The 20,127-nt window shown below is 36.1% G+C and overlaps 2 protein-coding genes across 3 annotated transcripts; one reads left to right on the top strand and one right to left on the bottom strand.

Moving 5' to 3' along the window:
• The first annotated feature begins 486 nt into the window (after positions 1–486).
• On the top strand, positions 487–14,473 carry LOC110681881 (protein ACCUMULATION AND REPLICATION OF CHLOROPLASTS 3-like). 2 transcript variants are annotated; one of them, XM_021858031.1, is made up of 16 exons: positions 492–1,070; positions 1,453–1,511; positions 3,375–3,439; positions 4,267–4,401; positions 5,353–5,401; positions 6,954–7,066; positions 7,149–7,220; positions 7,448–7,558; positions 8,054–8,235; positions 10,392–10,592; positions 10,687–10,772; positions 10,867–11,264; positions 11,710–11,814; positions 11,915–12,052; positions 12,434–12,600; positions 13,668–14,473. In XM_021858031.1, the coding sequence occupies exons 1-16, from the start codon at positions 706–708 to the stop codon at positions 13,723–13,725; spliced, it is 2,304 nt and encodes a 767-aa protein (XP_021713723.1). In that variant the 5' UTR covers positions 492–705; the 3' UTR covers positions 13,726–14,473. The 2 variants fall into 2 exon arrangements, 1 of the variants encoding a protein (XP_021713723.1); XR_002503359.1 differs by lacking the exons at positions 12,434–12,600; positions 13,668–14,473 and having other exon boundaries at positions 487–1,070; positions 11,702–11,814; positions 11,915–12,051.
• Positions 14,474–14,745: 272 nt separating this feature from the next.
• On the bottom strand, positions 14,746–18,889 carry LOC110681883 (uncharacterized protein At4g15970-like). The gene is made up of 4 exons (XM_021858032.1): positions 18,293–18,889; positions 17,302–17,667; positions 15,268–15,749; positions 14,746–15,157 (listed from the first exon to the last, which is right to left on the bottom strand). Exons 1-4 carry the CDS (start codon positions 18,605–18,607, stop codon positions 15,094–15,096), a joined length of 1,227 nt encoding a protein of 408 aa, XP_021713724.1. The 5' UTR covers positions 18,608–18,889; the 3' UTR covers positions 14,746–15,093.
• Positions 18,890–20,127: the final 1,238 nt, after the last annotated feature.

Genomic DNA, 20,127 nt, shown 5'->3' with positions numbered 1-20,127 from the left:
AAATTGTAGTCATTTAAAATTTAGTAATTTGCAATTGCAGCTATTTTAAAAAAAAATTGCAAAGTTCTTATAAATTGTTAATTGCAGCCCGATTCTATTTTTTCATCGGTTTATGTGTCGAAAAATATTCAATTAAGGTTTTAGGGTCATTTTAGCTCTTAAGGAACCGAATTGAGCCCGGAATTAGCACAAAAATAATGTAAGTGGAATAGATGTCAACAAATCAATACATTTTGTAATGCAAAACGGGACATTTACGTTATTTTTTTTTTCTAATTCTGAGCTCAATTCGGACCATTAAGACCTAAAATGGCCCATAAAATATTAACCGAATATTTTTCAATACGTAAACCGATAAAAAAGTTGAATCGGACTGTAATAAGAACTTTTGAACTGCAATTTGTATTTCTTTTTAAATTGCTGCAAATGAAAAATTTTACTAGACATTTTATATTACTTTATTTTTTACTTTTAGAGCCTATTTCATTTATTAAACTGAACTAATTGGTGCTGAACTGAACTGAATTGAGCTGATATTAAGTATACGTGAACAAGCCGTTACTTGAAAAAGAAAAAAAAGTATTAACTCTTCTCCTCGTCCTGTTTCTCCAAAACGCCATGTTTCCTTTCCTCATTTCTGCAAACTTCACACCCACAATTCCTCAAACACTTCCATAAACCCTAATTTTCCACCCCAATTCCACCATGGAAATGGCGAATTTCTCGATTCTCTCTCCCCCAACCTACAAAGGAGCTTCTCCACGTTCCCTAAAACCCTCAAATTACCCTTTCAATTGCTCCTTCTACTCAATTCATCATCACATTAGGTTTTCGAAATCATCAACAAAATCCAAAAGAAAATCCTTCAAAATCAGCTGTTCCATTTCATCATCATCATCATCATCATTGAAGGATAATTGCAGAAATTCCGACGCTAATTGTAATGACAGCATTACCGACGTTTGGGCTGATTCTCAATTTGTTGAAGTTATTGGTATTGGCAATAGAGTTGATTCTGTTCTTGATTTTTGCATCAGCTTCTCTTCGACTTCACATTCTTTGAGATTTTGGTACTTTTTTTTTTGTTTTTTGTTTTTTTTTTGTGTGTGTGTAATCTACTTCGTATATTGCAATAATTTACTAATTAATTGCTCTTATATGTATATGGAACTATTAATTATTAGTAATACCTAATTATTGTTTAATTTTACTCCGTAGTAGTTTGTTGAATTAATTGCTCTTTGATAATGTTCACATTTGTTGCTACTACTGTATAATGTGATTTTGGGAAAGAATACATGACAGAATTAGAAGGAATGGCGGGAAAGGACAATTCTCGTAATTTCTGTGTGTACGCGGGAGCGTGTTTGTGTTGTTGTAATATATCATATTCACTTATCTGTTTGATTATATTTTGCTGAGAGTTCAAAGTATTGTTGAATGTCTTTACAGGAATGTTATCAGAAGAGATTCGTCGACAGGACAATTACGTCAAAGGGTTCTTGAAAAAGGTTTAGTTATTGTTGATAACTTCTTTTGTCTATTGCTACGTGTTTGTTATTAAGGGTCATTCAGTGTGAACTGTTATTTTATTTTTGTATCAATTACTTATTTGCAATTGTGTTGAGGAGTTGATTGGATATGGTCCATGTCATAGTATCTAAGATTTTTCTGCTGTCACTGCTTGCTGAACTTTCATCTTGCTGTAAACCTAGACCATATGATGTAGTGATATGTATCTATTGTGTAGCTGCTGATTTTGCTATTGTGGTGAAATTGACGCATTGCTATATACTACCTCCGTTGCAGGTTATGTGCAACGATCAGACATTTTCCCTCTCTGCTTTATGTCAAATCGTTGCACATAACCTGTAACGGAGGTAGTACATACTTTGTAAGTTCGTTGTACTTAGCTATTTGTTATGCTTGAATGTCTGTAAGAGCTATGTGATATTTTGTGCTCTCACTCTTTGCTAATTTTTGTTGTATTGAAAAAAAACTTCCATATTTGTTACATTTCTAGGGGTAACCATCAGCCGTCACACTTAGATTATTTGAAAGAGATTTCCGGTTTGTCTAAGAGAGGTTACCTAGGAAAATGTCTGAATGTCTAGTGGTGTTTTTTTTTTGGATGATATATTATGTCCAGAATGATTGTTACATTTCAAATTTCAAGAAGTCTGGTTGTAAGTTATGTGAACTTTTAGTGATTGAGAGCCAAATGGTGAACTAAGTGCTCTAATTCAATTGTATGAGTACTGCCTAGTAGTGAATGATAGTTAGGCCCTATTTTTCTTCACCTTAATACAATTTTAGTAAAAGTAATTTAAATTCAACAAAAAATATTAAGTTCAGTAAAGATACTATAAAAAATCAGTACAGTGAATCAGTTAAAATAGGTTTTAATAAATACTTCCTCCATTTCGTAATACTAGCAAGTAGCAACACTAGGGTACGCACAAAGTTTTAGGAAAATCACAGGGTGAGGAGAAAAAGAGGATTTTTTTGTAATACTCCATATAAAGTATGGTTAATATGAGAGAGAAATAATAAAAAAAAAATAGTAGTGTAGGTGGGTTTGGTAGGAGAGAGAAATAATAAATTATACTTCGTATGTGGAAGTGGGGTTAGTGGAGGAAATATAATAAAATAATAGTGGATCTTTTTCAAATAAGGAAATGTTTCAATTCTTATGAAAACGGATATAAAGAAAAGTGCTGTCATTATTACGATAGTACAAATAATCTAAGTTCTGTACAGTACAAATAGTTTAATCCAACAAAAATAATTTAAGTTAAGTGAAAATCAGGTGAAGAGAACTGGAAAAAAGATGTGCTGCTTAGGATAGGATTAAAAAATTTCAATTTTTTTTTTCAAGGTCACTGGTGATATGTTCTATTGGTCTCATATAAATGTACTTCAGTCCTTCTAACATCTCAATATATTCAGGCAAAGCTGAGAAACTATCTCTTCCTACATTGTGAGGTGACCTGTCAGCTGGAGCTGTCTATTTGTCTGATAAAAATTTTATATCACGGGTTCTGTGGGTTATTTCACCATTTACTTTGTGTATGGGAGAAATAAAGGAAGAATGTTCCTTTTATAGATTGGCTGGTCTAGCTATTGTTTGGTTGTCTTCATTAAACATTTAAATTTACAGGGCATGAGTTTGTATGGGATAAAGTGGCTTATCTTGCTTTACTTTGGTGTCGTTATTTGGGGTTTGCACTTGATGATGATGTGCTCGTGTGCCACTTCTGTATTGGTTTCTTTAGGAGGATAGTGTATTAGTGTGTCCTCTGACTCCTCTCTGTAACTATGTGTAATTACTTGACTTCATTTCTGATCAAATTATCTCCTTTCTTTTTTTGCAGATGACTATCCAAACACTGCAGAGGCACCACTAAACCAACAATTACATTCGAAGGCTGTTGTTCTTGTTTGTACATTCTTGCCCCTTTCTTGTGTCTTCATTCAGTTCTTCTGATATATGTGACAGCTGAAATACTGAGACATTTTTTTTAGCTGAGGTTTCTTGAGATTGGGTATTTTTACTTAGTGTTCACATTTTCACTTCCAAATCAAATGCAATTTAATGCGGACATTTTTGTGTAGATATTAGAATCCTCTAGTCTAAATTCCCTCATACTCGTTTGATGAGAGATTCAATACAGTGTAAGGTTTTAAGACATGCCTTGGCACCATACGAGTGATATTTAGTAATGACAGAAAAATAGGCCATGTAAAGACAGTGGCAGATCTTGGGCCAAAAAGTTTGGGGAGCCAAGGTTTGATCCACCAACCTTTTGCTCAAAAATGACAATACTTGACCACTATGTGACAACATTTTAATTGTATTATGTTACTTACAAGTTACAACCAACAACTTATAAAAATTTTGGGGGGCCGGGTCCCGACCCGCCATAACAAAGGTCTGCCCTTGTGTAAAGATGGCTTGTATGGTATATAAGGTTATTAATATGTTCAACCACAACAAATCTGAGAGGAATATGATACCCCTCTATTACCTAAATATTTTTCAACTATAAAGCTCACTGAGTAATTAAAAAAGAGGGAATCCCATAAGAGCTGCTTTCACTGAAGAATATGTCTCTTACTGAAGACTTGTGTATTCTAATTACAATGTTCTTCTCTTGTACATTAAAGAATAAAGAGAAGAAATGTTTCTGCTCATAGTCTTATTCCCTTCACAAGATGATGTTGAGGATTCTGATTATATAAAATCTTATTCTTTATCTTGTATAGGTGGCAAGTGCAGGCTACGGTGATGATCATGTCACGGCAATTGATACCCTTCGGGCGATTAGATCCAGTGGTGGGTTAGTTATTGCTGTTATAGTGAAGCCTTTTAGTTTTGAAGGCCAGAGACGCCAAGATGAGGTAGGTTATTGCCCTTGCCTTGATGTGTAAGTTTCTATCAATTCCTGCCATCTATAGAAATTAGACCTTATTCTGAATTTTCTTGGTTTGATACCCTTCTGTCTTAAACTATAAGTAATCTTTGCTATTCTTGAATTCCTTAATGACAAGATCTTTACCTACATATGTTGCTGAAAAACTAAATGACATGTAACACTTAACTATTAAAAAAGAAATTAATGTTTATATTTATACTACCTCTGTTCCTTTTTGTTAGGTTACACTCACTACTTTCATCCATTCCTTTTTGTCGATTACACTTTTGCTATTTTCCTATTCTTTTCAAAAAAATTCTCTCACAAACCCCACCTACATGGGGTACAACGTTTTCTTTCTTTTTCTTACATAGTCCTCACTTACGACACTTTTCACATACTTTTTTTTTACTCTTGTTCCACTTTCTCACTCGCTCACTTTCTCACAAACCCCACTAACAAATTATATTTCAACAAGGAAAATCTTGTTATCCGTAACATGTAGATGTAAGCTTAAGCTTCTTATTGGAATTAGCAGAAATATATTCATCTTTTAAGAGTTTAATTATATTGGGATTTTGGGAAACCATCCCACTTCATGTGTTGTATTTTATTTTTATGTTTATGGTACTTCATGTGATCTTGTGTGTGTGTCATTTTTATTAAAACTGTGTTTTTGTTGTTGTTGTTGTTGTTGTTGTGTGTGTGTCCTCACCTTGGACATTCTGAGCATAAGATTCTGAAAGACTCACAAGACATTCTTCTTCTTAGTTTGCTCAGTCTTTATTTATTTAATATTGGCTCTTTGAAACAACCCTTTTCCATGATAAATAATTTTATAGTGCGCTCTCTCAATTTAATGGCATTTCTTTTAACTCCCCAGTGAGAAATATCATGTGTGTGTGAAACTAAATCTGCATTTTTGTGGGACTCACAGGTCAAGATTTTGGTAGACAAACTTCGGGATTGTGTGAACTTCTGTGTTGGTGAGTGGTATGCTTATTGATTTTTTTGGTTTATTTCTTTCTCGTATCCATTCTTTCTCTGTTGGTGTTAGCCTATCATTGAAACTGGTGAAATCTGTTGAGTTACTTTTGGTCTTTACATAATTGTTCAATTTTCTTTCAAATCAAGATTTCTAATGGTCTGAACTATTTCAAGCAACTTTCTTTCAGGAAAAAAAAAAAAACAGAAAAAAAAAACCTATTTCAGGTAACTTGTGTATCTGTTTATCTTTAGAATGTTTATAAATTATATATAAAACACTGTGTACCTTGCTAGTCTTCCAGCCTATGTTGCCCAGACTTGTATTTGGGTGCGTGTCCGACATGGTGTTCGATCCTTCGACACTCTAGATTTTGTAAAATTTCATATAAGACCACTTAATATCTAGGTGTCGTGTCGTAGTGTTAGAGGATTTAACCCATGACACTCAACGTACACAAGGGGTTGAACTAACAAAACTTCCAACTGACATTTTCTTAACTTATGGGCATTATGGCTTTATGGGTTATTAATTATGACAGAGGTCAAGTAAATTGATGCCAGAGGTCTTGCTCTACATCACATTATCACAACTTATGCTGGAGTTTATTTAATCATATTTTTATTGAACATCATTGTCTTGGTCACTTTTCCTACTTTTTTGGGCTATTGTCAGGAAATTATATTATGTCCTTAAAACATTAATTGACTAAAACTTCATATTGCATTTCATGCCGAAATTCCTTTGTCATAAGGTGCTGTGACTGAGTTTTACATTCTTTGTATCTGCAATCAAAACAATGTGGTTATGGATTTTATCAAAGAAAGGTTCAGCCTGGACTTTGGTGCCAGAAAAGTCACTAGTGGTAGTTCAATGTATGCCTAGTCAACTTCTTCCTTTGTCCATAAACATTGATCAAATTGTTTAAAACTTCTCATGATTGCGTTGACCTATAATATCTGTGTACACCCCACCATCCCACTCTCTATATCTAAGAATTCCAGATAGGAGTTATTTGGGAAATCCAATCATGATCAATTACAATTTTTTATAACACAATAACTTTTTCCTGACCTTCCAAGATAGCATGTGTAACTATTTGGCGGAGGCACCTGATTATCTTACTATCTTAGATCGATGAGTCATATTGACTTCCTCTCTTATAATTTTTTTTTTCAATTAAACAACTCATTTAAGCTATTCTGTGGTTTTTGCTGCACTCTATTGTCCCTGCTTTATTAAGTAAGCCTTGCACCTTTACCATATCTGCTTTCTATTAATTTTGGCCTTTTTCTAATTTTTCTATTAACAATGGCATGTGTGAGTAGTCTTGTAGATATAGTATATAAGTTAGGCCTACTTTTTCCATCCTGTACCGACTACAGTGAAATTTTATGTGCTTGTAATCTTGTATCTGCCAATATTGATGAAAATGTAATGTTTTGCTGGTTTAGAATAATTCCTCTTTTTGACACAAGTCATGTTTTTTTACTATAAAAATAGGTAAATGAAAATTTTCACTTAGGATATCTTTTTGTTGTGTTTTCACACAGATATTGACATTGACACCTTGCTGAAGCTGGATCTGGTCACTCTAGATGAGGCTCTGAAGACTGCCTATCAAGCTGTTTTGTCAGCCATAAGTGCTGTTTCCATTATTGTATCTGTAAGTAGCTTCTTGATCTCGCAATTTAGTTCAAGTTTTTTGTTGGTCTTAATGACAGTCTGATGTTAACTAATATTTGCAGGACACATGCAAAATGCACATTCACTCTCTGCATGATAGCATGACTCAAATTACCATTCGTGAAGTTATAAAAGTGAGTTCTGCTTGGCAGTGTGTGCCTGAATAACTTGAGTATGACATATTTGCATGGTTTGATTAGTTAAAATGTTACATCCACAGTTGCATTCTTTCTTGTTCTCATAATACTTATTGTAGAAGAAAGTGTTTGAAAGACTCTCTGTCTCTCTTCTCCCACTCCCCCAATACTGTCAACCGAACTCGTAGTGATTTTTCTCCATGAAGCTAATAACACAACTGTAGGTCTTGGAGAACTATAAGGAAGGAAGAATTGGTTATGGTGTTGGCCATAATGTCAAGGCTTCAATTGTACAAGCTGTTTATGATTGCCCTTTCCTCTCGGTTGGACTTAAGGTAAGACCACAAATTTTCCTTAACCTAAGGAGTATATAAATTTATCTGTCTTTGTGGGAGTGCATCAGTCTTTAACTGCAACTTGTTTCTTGGATGCACACTCTGGTTTTATTTTGAATTATGATTATGGTTTTACATCATCCAATCTCTCCAATCCCATTTTTTGCGGCATAGGGGGATTGGTCAGATGTACGCAGCCTTTCCCATGAAATATCAAATGCAGTTTCTTTTCTCATTGCACAATGATCGTCTTCAACATTGCTATGTATAACATGCACAGGCAGTTAGATCTTAGATAAGCAAATTTCTAAAAGTGCATTAAAATCCCAAAATCAAAAAAATAATAAATTTTTCACCCTTTTGAAAATGAACAATACCCTATAATCTAAATTAAGTTTGGCTGGTATGTCCTGTAAATGAGAGTACGATATTGTCTTATGCTGATTCATCTTTTCCATGCTGTTGTCATGTTTCCCTCTTTATCCATGAATGCAGGACCTTGATGGAATTGTAATATGTATTCTTTCAAGTTCCTCAGCCATTGCAGATCATGATGTCGGTACTCTTTTGCGTACTTTTCGTGAAGCAACAAAGTGCACCAAAGAAGTCATACTTTCCACAATTAAAAATCCTGATATGGAGCCTAACTCTATAGAAACAACAGTTATCACAGTGTGGTAAGTTGACGTGCTTGCTTCATATTGTAATTTCATTTTGACTGTCTTCTCTCTTAGAGTTGATACCTGTGACCTTTTATTTTCCTTGTCAGTTTCTCAATTAATGTGAGAGGAGCATGATTATAGAGTTTCATGTAGGAGAATTTGTTGTCTTTGTGCTTGACATTTTGTAATAGATTGGCATAGAGGGAGGGTTGTCACTATAAATTAGTTGTCTTGGGGAATATGTTGAGTAGTTAGAGTAGAGAAAGGAAGGATAATATCTATAGGATATCAGGGAGAGAAATCATCATCGAGATGATAATTTTATCCTGATTTGTTTGAGCTTGTAGTTTGGGAGTGTCCGGGATTATTTGACGATTTAATTGCATCAAACTACGATCTTCTATCATTTTTTATTTTATGATTTTTATTTTGGAAAAATGGAAACTAAAAATCCAACCTTTGCGGGGTCTGACAATAAAAATCCAACCTTAAGTTTATTCAAAAATATCCAACCTTTATACCCCAGCTTCATCTAAAGATCCATCACCTGTTGGTGATCGGTTTTTATAAGTTATATGCCACGTGTCAGCTTTTTATAGGTCTACTATTTTTTAATTAATTAAAAAATAATTAAAAAAAATCAAAGCCCCCAGCCCCCTATTACGGCCAAATGAACACCCCTACGCCGCCGTCCCGATCGGAACAACCCACCCCCTTTCCCTTCCCCTCCCTACCTCTCCTTCCCCGACAACCCAACCTGACCCCGAAGCCCTAACAACCACTCAAACCCCCCACAGTCCCCCCAATTAATTTGAAATAGGCTGAATTGGAGGAGCTTTTTGCTGGCTGCTCTGCTTTGGTGAGGGAGATGGTGTGGTTGTTGGGGTTGAGTGAGGGAGATGGTGTGGTTGTCGGGGTTGAGTGAGGGAGATGGTGCGGTTGTCTGAGTAAGGGAGTGCAAGGGAAATGCGAGGTAGCAGGGGTTGAGTGAGGGAGATGCTGTTGTCGGGGTTGAGTGATGGAGATGCGGCGTTCTTGGTTGCGAGGGAGATGTGGCACTGCTGGTTGCAAGGGAGAAGCAACAGGAAGGTGAGCTGGGGTTCCTGGGTGGCGAAGGGTGCTGCTATGGTATGGGCTGGGGGTTTCAGCAGGGGGTGTTAGAGGTTTTAGGGGGTGACAGGAGGGTGGCAGCAAGGGGTGAGGGTCGGGTTTTAGGTTGGCTGGGGTGGTCGGGGTTTTAGGATGGTTGGTGTTAGGGCCGGGGTATTGTGGGTCGGGGTTGGCTGGGGTGGTCGGGTTTTAGGTTGGCTGTGGTGGTCGGGTTTTTGGTGGCTTGTTGGGGTGGCGGAATTGGTGGATTGGTGGGTTGTTGGAGAGAGGAAAGAGGAGAGAGAAAGAGGAGGAGTGAGAAGGGAAATTAAGAGAATTAAAAAAAAAAAAAAAAAAAACTTTTTAACCTGTTTAATAGGTTAAAGGTCAAATGGATCTGTTGGAGAAGGTGGGGTGCAAAGGTTGGATTTTTTTGAGATTAATGAAAGGTTGGTTTTTTATTGTCAGACCGCGCCGCAAAGGTTGGATTTTTAGTTTCCATTTTTCCTTTTATTTTTGATCAAATAATCCCTGTTGTCAAGGTAATTACTTTTATAGCAAAGTGGCATGATCCATTACTGGCTTGCTTTGTTCATTTGGAATGATACTATTTGGGATTAGCATGACATCAAGTGTTTGCACTTTTCTGAGCAATGGAAGTGGACCCACATTTTCCTTCTCTTTTTGTATGTTGAAGTAGTGCTTGTTATATAATCTGCTAGTGGTTGTAAGACTTGTGACAACCCTAACAATCTCACTACATTAGGACCCTTTTGACGTTGCACAAAAGCCATTGTTCAGCTAGCTCTAATAGGGCTACTTTTAGCAAAAGTGGTAATATTATACAAGTATTTCAGCTTGAACATCAGTCATGTTCTTGGACGCATTGCCTTACAGCAGATATACCATTATCCGTCTATTACAAATTGTCAATAAATATATCTGCACTATGTGTGTGTGTGTGTGAATCACTTGAAATTTTTCTATGCCAGTTTTCAGTTACTGTATTTTGAAAGATGCTGCCATAACCAAATCAAAGAGTTCTTTTTATATAAATTCGGTGTTTCTTGATGCATTGCCAGTGGTTCTGAAAGAAAGTCTCTTCAGAATAGCAACATTCTTTCTCGACTGGCAGATAGCATCCCCTTTGTTTTCAATCTTTTGAGGAGGCAGGAAATGCAGTCAGGAACTTCTGAGAAAAACGACCTTAGAGAAAATATGTTTCCTCCCACGATGACAAACGTCATGAATGAGATGCATCTGGATGAAGATTATGCTGAAAGGTATGCCCTATATTGCCTTGGATTCGCTCAGTTGTGTGAAAAATCTTCGTTTAAATTTATCAATTTATGCCACTCACTGTCATTGCAACTTTAGGAATTTTGAAGATGGTGAATCAGACAAGGTTCAGTATCTAGATTCTGATGGCAATACATTCAAAAATATAGAGCAAATTGATCAAGGTGAGTGTATATTCTGGAAAAAATTGGGTGCTGCCCACTGTATATACTAAACAAAAACCATGATATTTACCTACGTAAAACCTTTCTTTAACAGCTCAAACTTTTGAAAGGCAGCTTTTTATCAATCGGAGCCTTAGGCCAGGTCATAGAATATCTCATGAGTGGCACGAGGAAGAGTTAAATGTATCTGGAGCTGATCCTCTGGCTGATAATCCAAGAATTTTTCAACTTCCTGTTGGTGTGAGACTTTCTACCGACTTACGAGACGTTTACGATGATTCAAATTTAAGCCTGTCAGCAGAAAAAAATAATGAAGAAGTTCAAATGCAAGCATCCTCTGTATCAAGTGTTCCGCCTCGGAATGGAATTACAGATACGAGTTTTGATGCAGTAACTGGCTTTTGGAATAGTGCATCAGTTCTGTTGAAAAGAAAACAGCCTATTGCTTCTAAAAAGCAAGGAGTTCTTTCTGCTCGTGCTGCATCAATGCTGGTAATCTGACTTCATTCTCTGGTTTCTGCTCCGTGCTCTCCTGTTCATGTAGTTTTTATGAGTTTGTCTAGTCTATACAGATACACATGCCTTATGTATCCATGCACAGTTTCTGCCTCCTTTATCTTATACTGTTTTTCCGGCTACTTTCCACTCTTATATACGCATTTGTGCATGTGATTAGCATAGTAGTTAAACTAGTTTTTTCTAAAATGAATTCCAGATATTATGCTCCTAGTGTGGCATTTAGAGAACAACGGAGGACCCTTGTGAACTCATCATGTGTATGTGCATGCGTATGTTTATATGCTCCATAGACATCTTTTGAATGACTTAAGAGCTTAGTTCTTGAAATGATATGATACAAAATGTTCAAACATATAGTAACCTTGCTGACTTATACTCCATGAATGGTCTTGCTCTTAACTTGTGTGTAGTGCAACAGGAATCAGAACGGGATACTAATACGAAATGGTGTCCAGTGATGGAGATCCGGTACAGAGGAGGAATCTACAAGGGTCGTTGCCAAGGTGGTCTTCCTGAAGGCAGGGTACTTAATTGATGACTGAACTCTAGTCCAGACTCCCAGTCATAACTTTCTGTGCAGATAATCATTAGTGTGATTAAACTGAAAAAATTGTGTCCTGCAGGGTCGTCTTACATTTCTGGATGGTACTGTCTATGATGGAATATGGCGATATGGGAAAAGGTCAGGAATGGGCAGCTTGTTCTTCAGTAATGGAGATGTGTTCCATGGATCATGGAGGGACGATCTTATGCATGGCAAGGTTTATTTCTATTTAGCAGTTTTATTTTCCTTGCCTCAAATAAGATATCTGATTCTATTGAGTATGCTACTATGTCGTGAGTTGCTAGTTGCTGACTTGTTGGCAGCTTTGTAGGCAGTCATGCTTTGCTTACAAGTTTTCTTATAGGCTTTTGATTCCCCCCCCCCCCCTCCCCCTTCTTAAGGGTTTCTAGGAAATTCATACTTTGTTTATATTTATATCCCAGTGTAGTTTTGTCCTTTTAACCATAATTAAAGAGAATGCTTATTTTCATTGTTGCACACAAAACCAGCTCCGACAAAATATCGGGACATCATACATATTCTATCATCTTAAAATTGTGATTTCCCCGACATATGACTAGGATTTTGTTTGATATAGGGCTGGCTTTACTTCCATACCGGAGAACGATGGTTTGCTAATTTTTGGAAGGGGAGAGCCAATGGTGAAGGCAGATTCTATTCTAAGTCTGGAGAGGTCTTCTTTGGCAATTTCCAAGATGGTTGGCGACATGGTCAATTTCTCTGTGTCAAAGTCGATGGCACAAGGTTTGTGTTGTTAATTTTCTATGTTATACATTCTCTGTCTTTATTAGTTGACATGTTTTGACTTATGACACTTTTCACACACTTTACTTCGATTAGCTTTTGTGATTTATAATTATAATTAAACATAGTCATGTGGGATGACTGGGATTTTGTCAGAATTGTATCAATGTATATTTTAACAATATATCAACTTCTGTAATTTTTACTTATTGGAAAATAGAGATGAGTTGTTGAACTTGTGCATTGGCAAATGTGATAAAAGAAATGTGTCAATGAAAATAGAATGGGGGAAATATGTTGCAGAATAATTGTAAACAGTGTGATTTTCATAGTAAATTTGCTCAAAAGATATTTGGTAGTCACAGATGGATGGAGATGCTGCGAGCATCTGACCAATTTAGGCTTTGTGAGTTTATTCTGCACGCCATCTTAAATCATGAGATTTTTTTCCTAGTGTAATTTTTTTATGGGTGTAATGAATTGCAGAAAACTCTGAGCTTATTGTCTCCAAATCCTTATCACTCTGTCAACTAGTATAACCTAGTTATATGCTGTGAATCCATTTGTGCTACATGAAGTTTGACATGAATGCTGAATTTCTGTCAATTATTTTACTATGCATACTGTCTTAGTTTATCTTTGAATCTTTGATATAGCTGTCTGTTCTATCGAGTCTATAGACAGTTAGGCCATTATTGTCGTGTTTTCTTCTGTGTATATCTGCTTCTACATGTATGTGAAACAGTTAATTTTGTACAATAATTTCTGACTTAGCTTGAAAAGAAAATATAGGGTGGCCCTGTGACTCCTGCCAACCTGTCTTTCTGGGCTAATTAAGATGAGCATCGAGTATCATTGATAAAGTTTCCATATTTTGGATTTCAGAACATTGTATGCGCACATTTTATTCACTAGCATTGGATTTTAGAACACTGTATGCGCACATAACACTTCATTAACATTGGATTTTAGAACGTTGTATGTGCACATTTGACTTCATTAGCATGTAAGCTTTACAATGCATTCTTGATGATCTGATGCTTTAACTCGAGGTGACGTACTTTCAGGTTTGTTGAAATTTGGGATGATGGCATTCTTTTGAGCTCTGAGGAGTTGGATACATAAATTTTTGTAAAGGTAGAAGTGAAGTTTTAATCATGCTTCTTAGTTGTCCTCTTCTCTCTTGCCCATTTGTGTTTGCATTTTTGTAGAGGTATAAGACTGTAATCTTATATAAAAAAAAATGTCAATTTAAGGAGCCACTTTGTGACTTGCAGCCTCTTTTAAAAAAAAATGTAATTATGAAATTTTCACGCACTTCACATTTGTAATTGTCATATCTTACTGAAATCTGGTGAATTTTTGGGGTCCAAAACCACATTTTGAGGCCAAGAACACCAGAAAAAATATACGAGGTTTTAGGTGCAAGCAAAATCCACTGAATTCCAGTAAGAGCTGATAATAACAAATGTGAAGTATTTGGAAATGCGATAACTTACAACATTTTTTCTAAAAAGTGATACAAGTCGCAAAGTGACCTATTGGATATTTGGATGTGTTCTGTCCAAGGTAATGAATTCAGTTGGGTATATCAACTTAAGTGATACTGAAATTACAAGCTTGGGCTGTGATCTATGATTATCATTCACAAGGAGCGTGAAGATCAATATGATTTCTTTACCTGTGTAATATGTAGTATCTTAATCTCGTGTAAAATATACTCTGTACTAGTTACTTTTTGTATATAATTATATACTTCAATCTTTCCGTTCTTGTACACTTGCTGATGCCAATGAGGTGATGCAGCATACTTTAACCCTTTCACTGTTTTATGATTTAATATACCGGAGTACAAACAACAAAGTACGAAGTATATAGCATAGCAATTTGATTTGTTCTGTTGTATGGTGTGTTGAACACACATTTAATTTTCCAAAGCAGGGTAAAATAAGACCTATCCATCTTGTAGGAGATGTTGTACCAGAATAATTCCCAAAATTACACTACATTATTTGGCAAATGAATCACAAGAATTTAAACTGAGACTCACCTGAAATTACACTACATAAGCACCGAGAAAATTTCCCAAAAAGTAATCTGTGTAGTGATATTTCGTGGATCATTGACTTTGTTGTAAAGTCAAGGTTACTGAACAAGTAATTTGATAACTCAATCCTGCATCTTACAAAATAAACCCTTACATTTCTACACCGCAATTACTTTACAGTTTACACTGTACAATTTTTTGTGTACTAAAGCTTAGTTCCTCCTAGCTAATATCATCTACCAACCTAGTTCAAAATATAATTCAACAAAACTAGGCATGATTAATGACTCGAAATACCTCAAAGCCTAGAGACAAGGGACCTCTTTGGACCTCGTGGTGCCCTCTATCCACCCCTCTAGCCACTCTAGGTTTGGAAAGTAGGGCAGAACTAAATTTGCCAATCATAAATAATTAATCTCGAGTAAAATTGGAATGTGATATACAAATCAATTTTCATTTTCTTCTTCATCACTCTCCGCCGGAATCTTAGCAGGGTGGAATGCACTTAGGCTGCAAAAGGAGTATTGCAAAGTAATGATTAGGGCCTAAAAGATCATAGCACAATCAGCCAAAATGAGGAGTATTATAATGTTGTAAAACAAGCGTAAGGTATGTTATACCTGCAGTTCATTGGGACCCTCCAGGTATATGCTTGCGAGCGCTTCAAACTCAGGGGCAAGGACATAAATAGTTTCCAGTCTTGAAGCATAATCTTAAGATCATGTAGCTTGCTATTGATACCATAACAACAATTGGCATGCATCGTACATACTTCATTCAAATCTTTGCTAGGTTCACACAGTCCACCAAAGTAAGCAGTATCTAAAAATCTCACCGTCAGCCCCATTTCTGTGATGTATGGATCATGTTTGATAAAATTTAGTACATCCTGATCATGGTAGCCAGGATAGTTTTCTTGTGATGAGTACCAAAACTTGTAAAACTCAATGGATCGGTTGTTTGATTTAACGTAATTGAAACCACCATTAGGCCTATTATGCATGGTAGATGAATTGCCCGAGAAATGGTCACATGCTATTTGAAAATCAGCTTCAGGAAAGAATCGTGGAAATGGATCTCTGAACCACATGACATCAGCATCCTAAAGAATAAGTTAGAATAACTTATTGCGCTTTAAAAATTACTAGTATGAGTATAAACAGGAAGTCAAGAAAGATAACTAAAGCCAAAAAACTTCCTAAAATAGTGACTACCAGTAAAAGTGCACACACAAGCAACTAGAGCAGAAAAGAAGAGGCATTATCCAGTAAGTGACATGAGCAAAAAGGCTCTTAAATCTTCTGACCTCGTATCTCTATCAAAATTAGTGGGGAGTTTGCTGCAGGTTAAGATGAACACAAGTACTTCTGACCTAGCAAAATAGTGGGCAGTTTGTTGCACCCCCTGATAGTTTGGAGTTGATAATCATATCTCCTTGCAGGTGCATTTTGAGGTCTTGCTCTTATCTTAAGTGGTCAAAGCACAGAATGAGATGAACTCGCAAAGCTGAAGGTCTTAACCACAAAAGGTGATGTTAAACCATTGATAGAGATAATTTCTGGAGAAAAGGGAAAATTCCAGAAGTGTACAGATGCATACACAACAAAAACTTCTGATGCCATCTTTGACAGGTGCATAAACAGAGTAATAACAGGTAGCAGAAAATTGTCGATGGAGTAAAAAAAGGCTGGTGAAATCATGAAGGTGCATTCATACAATATAACGTCATTAAGATGACAAGTATTATTATAAGACATTCCAGAATGAACCGAAGTAGGCAACCTTCAAAACAAGGTCGAAATTGAGGTTGGATAATCATAAGGAGCTCATCATTTACGGTGTGCTTGGATTAAAGGAAATGGAGGGAAAGGAAGGGAAGAGAAATGGAGAGATGGAGTATCTTTCATTTGGATAGCAAATGAGGAAGGGAGGGAATTGGAGGGGAGAGAAATGGAGTGATTAAAATTGTAGGAAATTGATCCCTCCAACAATGGAGAGATTTGGAAGGAAAACTCACCATTCTTCCCTCCCCTTCCTTTCCCTCCCCTCCTCTTCTCCTCCCTCCCCTTCTTTTCCTTCCCCTTTCTTCATCCAAACAAACCGTTAGGGTGAGCACCGTGAGAGAACAGGAATCCATTAGCAGGCTTTTTGCCTTGCGGATTTGTAAATCTTAATTTCTTTGAGGTACCTTGACTTCAATGGGTGAAATTGCAGTTCTGAAATAGTTTTTGAGGTTCAATCTTTTGGAAAAAAAACAATGGTTTTTCAGCATTGATATAATTCTGTAGTAAGTAGTAACATACAAAAGACATTAACTTTTTAGAAATTATTGCAGCATCAAGCATCCTAAACAGGCAAGTTGGGCAACATCAAAAGTAAAATCAATTGCTCATTCTTAGTAATGATTTTATTTATTTTAAAATAGGTGTGGCTCACCAAGGTATAAAAGAGATGATACAAGCAAAATGTAAGTCTTAGCAGGCCAGTCTTAAATTATATATCAACTTGATAATTTGTTATGACCAAGGCAGATGCAAAATAGGAAATGAGAAATCTTTTCATGCATCTACAAAAACTCATGACTGCAAAGGTAAAACAAGTGATAACAGAATACGCAGATATTTAGACAAGTAAAGTAGAGAGGAAAAGCTTACAGTGAATACAAAATTGTATCCCATTTCAAGTACACTTCGCAGGAAATCGATCCTTCTCCACATCATCTTCAGGTAATCAGGCGTCATAAAGTACGCCTCTTTAGAAAAATCAATTCCTTCAGTCAAAAGAGCATAGCAATGGAGATGTAAACTTAAGCACCGTCTATATGCTTTGTCATCCAATGCCACAACTACTAGATGGTCCAAAAGTCTCCGGGTATGAAGTCCAATCCTAAAGCTTTCTAGGAAGAGATCAAAGATGGAATTAGGCGTTGCCCAGGCATCGTTCAGTGTAGTTATAATAATAGTTTTATCTTCCGTAGCAGCATCATTCAGGACCTTTTCAAGCCTGGACTCCTCACTAACCTATAATTTTCGTATAAAACACATTATATGTTGCACACCACAATCAATCAATCATCAAACAAAATATAAACTTTGCGCGACATATAAATGAACTCAATCGAGTGTTCTCAATCCAGCAACTCATACTTTCAAATTCACGTTAAACAGTAATCTAATAAGAGCAGAAAAAACGCATCATTAGTTCGAATTTCACTTGACATAAAGCTTACAAGCAATAAAATGACCAAAACTTACTAATTAAAGAAATTCCATACTAAAACACATTCCAATTTCACCTCAATTGCAATATTTAAAGCAAATCCTGAATCTAGATCATACTTAAATTACCATATCCAATAACTCGTTCAACTGCATTCAAACCAAACAGCTTAATTACTACCAGAAGCCAGTTCAGTTCAATTTCCACTCAAATTCAACTTAACCTGATAATAAATAAATCTAAAACGAAGATAATTGAAATTATTTAAATCAACAACAGCTTCAATAAAAAAAAAATACAAATCCAGATCAATTTACACTAAAATTCAGGTAAATCAACCAAAAAAAAATCATCCAAATTAAGAAATAAATTTCAGATTCAAAGAAAAAACTAGAAATCATCAACAACAGAAAATCAATCAATAACCTGAGAAGATAAACCGTCAGGAACAGGAAAAAATCCGACGGGATTAGTAACAGAAGTGTCGGCGAAGAAACGAACGGAGTTGTAAACGAACAAAATAGCAGCGAAGAAGCAAAAGGCGGCGACAGATCGCCGGAGAAACAAAGTTTTTTCTGACGGCATATCGGCGGCGGCGGAGGCGAAATCGGAGAAGGCGTTACCGGCGGAAGGAAAGAGAGAGCGCAGCATCTCGCCGGAGTAGGAGAGATAGAATCGCCGGCGCCGGAAAGTGGAGGGAAGAAGGTCGGAGTGTTTGGGAGGAGAGAGAAAGAGTGACATCAGTGAAGAGAGAGTGAGTGATGTTCATTGTTGGAATGAAGAAAGAGGGGAGAGAAAATGTGTGCTAATGATGGTTGATCAGGTTGTAATGGTTTGATTAATTTTTTAACTGTTTTTAGCTTGACGACAACATTTGTGTTCATTTTTGTAATTTAACTTGATTAATTAATTAAGTTTGGGGATTTAATGAAGTGATTTTATTTATTCTGTTTGAATGTATGGTTTTGAGAATTGAGAGGATGTTTTTGAGATATTCGAAATTTCGGATTTAAGAGCAATAATTTTCGTGACACTTGAGAGTTGAGAGAAATAATTGATTGTTAATGAAGATGAAATCTTGATTCACGAATTAGGGTCTGTTCTCATTGACTGAACTGAACTGAGCTGAATTCAACTGAAATGAATATTTAATAAGAGAAGAAAATTAGGAGTTGAACTGAACTGAACTGAGCTGAACTGAACTGAGCTCTACCCGAACTGTTTATGAACTGAACTGTTTACACGAATTGATAGCTCTACCCTAAAACTCCAAAATTTCTCAAAAAGCGTGGATATTAGCCTTTAATTTTGGAATTTTTTGACTTTTTTCGCTTGCAAATAAAAATTGCCGAAATGTTTACCATGATGCCTAATACCCTCCGAGAGTCCAATTGGGTAGGTGAAACCATCCAATTTGTCTTTAAACGGCCAATTTACCGATTTACAGCTGTCACTGATTTCATTAATTCAAGCCTACAACATACATTTATGATAACATATAATGACTATATATGGTTCCAAACGGCATTATATGACCCTGAGATGTATCCCCTAAAATCTCAAGGTTTTTCGACAACGGGCCCCAAACCTCAAAAATTTCGCAAAAAGCGTGGATATTAGCCTTCAATTTTGGAATTTTTGACTTTTTTTCGCCCGGAAATAAAAATTGCCGAAATGTTTATCATAGTCCCTAATACCATCCGTAAGTCCCATTGGGTGGGTGGAACCATCCAATTTACCTGTAAATGGCAAATTTACCGATTTACAACTTGCACCGATTTCATTAACTCAAGCTTACCACGAACATTTTTGACAAAATCTAATGATCATATATGGTTCTGTAGGGAATAAATTTCAAGAGTTAACCCCATGCTTGAACCCCACTGTGATCATACACTAAAGTATGGTGGCGTCCAAAAGGGAAGAAGATAGAGTAAAAGAGTCGCCAACAAGTTTTAGGAACTTGTAAACCGTTCACAGGGTGAAGGTTACACCCCTTATCGATCCAAGAGATCGTCAACTCCATAAGGTCTAGAACCAAATAAGGGTTCGGGGATGAAGGTACAAATCCAACCTAAAAGAGATTGAACCTACCCTAATAATAGGCCTCTACTTTATTCTGATCGTATTCATGTGCGCTTTTTGATTAACATGCAATCGATAGGATTAACCCTAAACCTGTTTATCTATGTTGGTTGAATATTAATGCACAAAAAAACTATTATTGGCGATCACTTGAAATTATAATCAAATTAACCCTA

Source organism: Chenopodium quinoa, unplaced genomic scaffold, assembly GCF_001683475.1.
Source record: "Chenopodium quinoa cultivar QQ74 unplaced genomic scaffold, ASM168347v1, whole genome shotgun sequence".
NCBI lineage: Eukaryota > Viridiplantae > Streptophyta > Magnoliopsida > Caryophyllales > Amaranthaceae > Chenopodium > Chenopodium quinoa.
Note: the sequence above shows the minus strand (reverse complement) of the source record. Positions and strands in the feature narration are given on the sequence as shown.

What these genes read in the sequence shown, in the direction of transcription:
- LOC110681881 (XM_021858031.1), top strand. Translation starts at nt 706, where the DNA reads ATGGAAATGGCGAATTTCTCGATTCTCTCTCCCCCAACCTACAAAGGA. An exon ending in TCACATTCTTTGAGATTTTG is followed by an intron (nt 1,071 to 1,452) that starts GTACTTTTTTTT and finishes ATGTCTTTACAG; the next exon opens with GAATGTTATCAGAAGAGATT. An exon ending in CTGTTTCCATTATTGTATCT is followed by an intron (nt 7,067 to 7,148) that starts GTAAGTAGCTTC and finishes TAATATTTGCAG; the next exon opens with GACACATGCAAAATGCACAT.
- LOC110681883 (XM_021858032.1), bottom strand. Translation starts at nt 18,607, where the DNA reads ATGTCACTCTTTCTCTCTCCTCCCAAACACTCCGACCTTCTTCCCTCC. An exon ending in CTGACGGTTTATCTTCTCAG is followed by an intron (nt 17,668 to 18,292) that starts GTTATTGATTGA and finishes CGAAAATTATAG; the next exon opens with GTTAGTGAGGAGTCCAGGCT. An exon ending in GATACAATTTTGTATTCACT is followed by an intron (nt 15,750 to 17,301) that starts GTAAGCTTTTCC and finishes CTTATTCTTTAG; the next exon opens with GATGCTGATGTCATGTGGTT.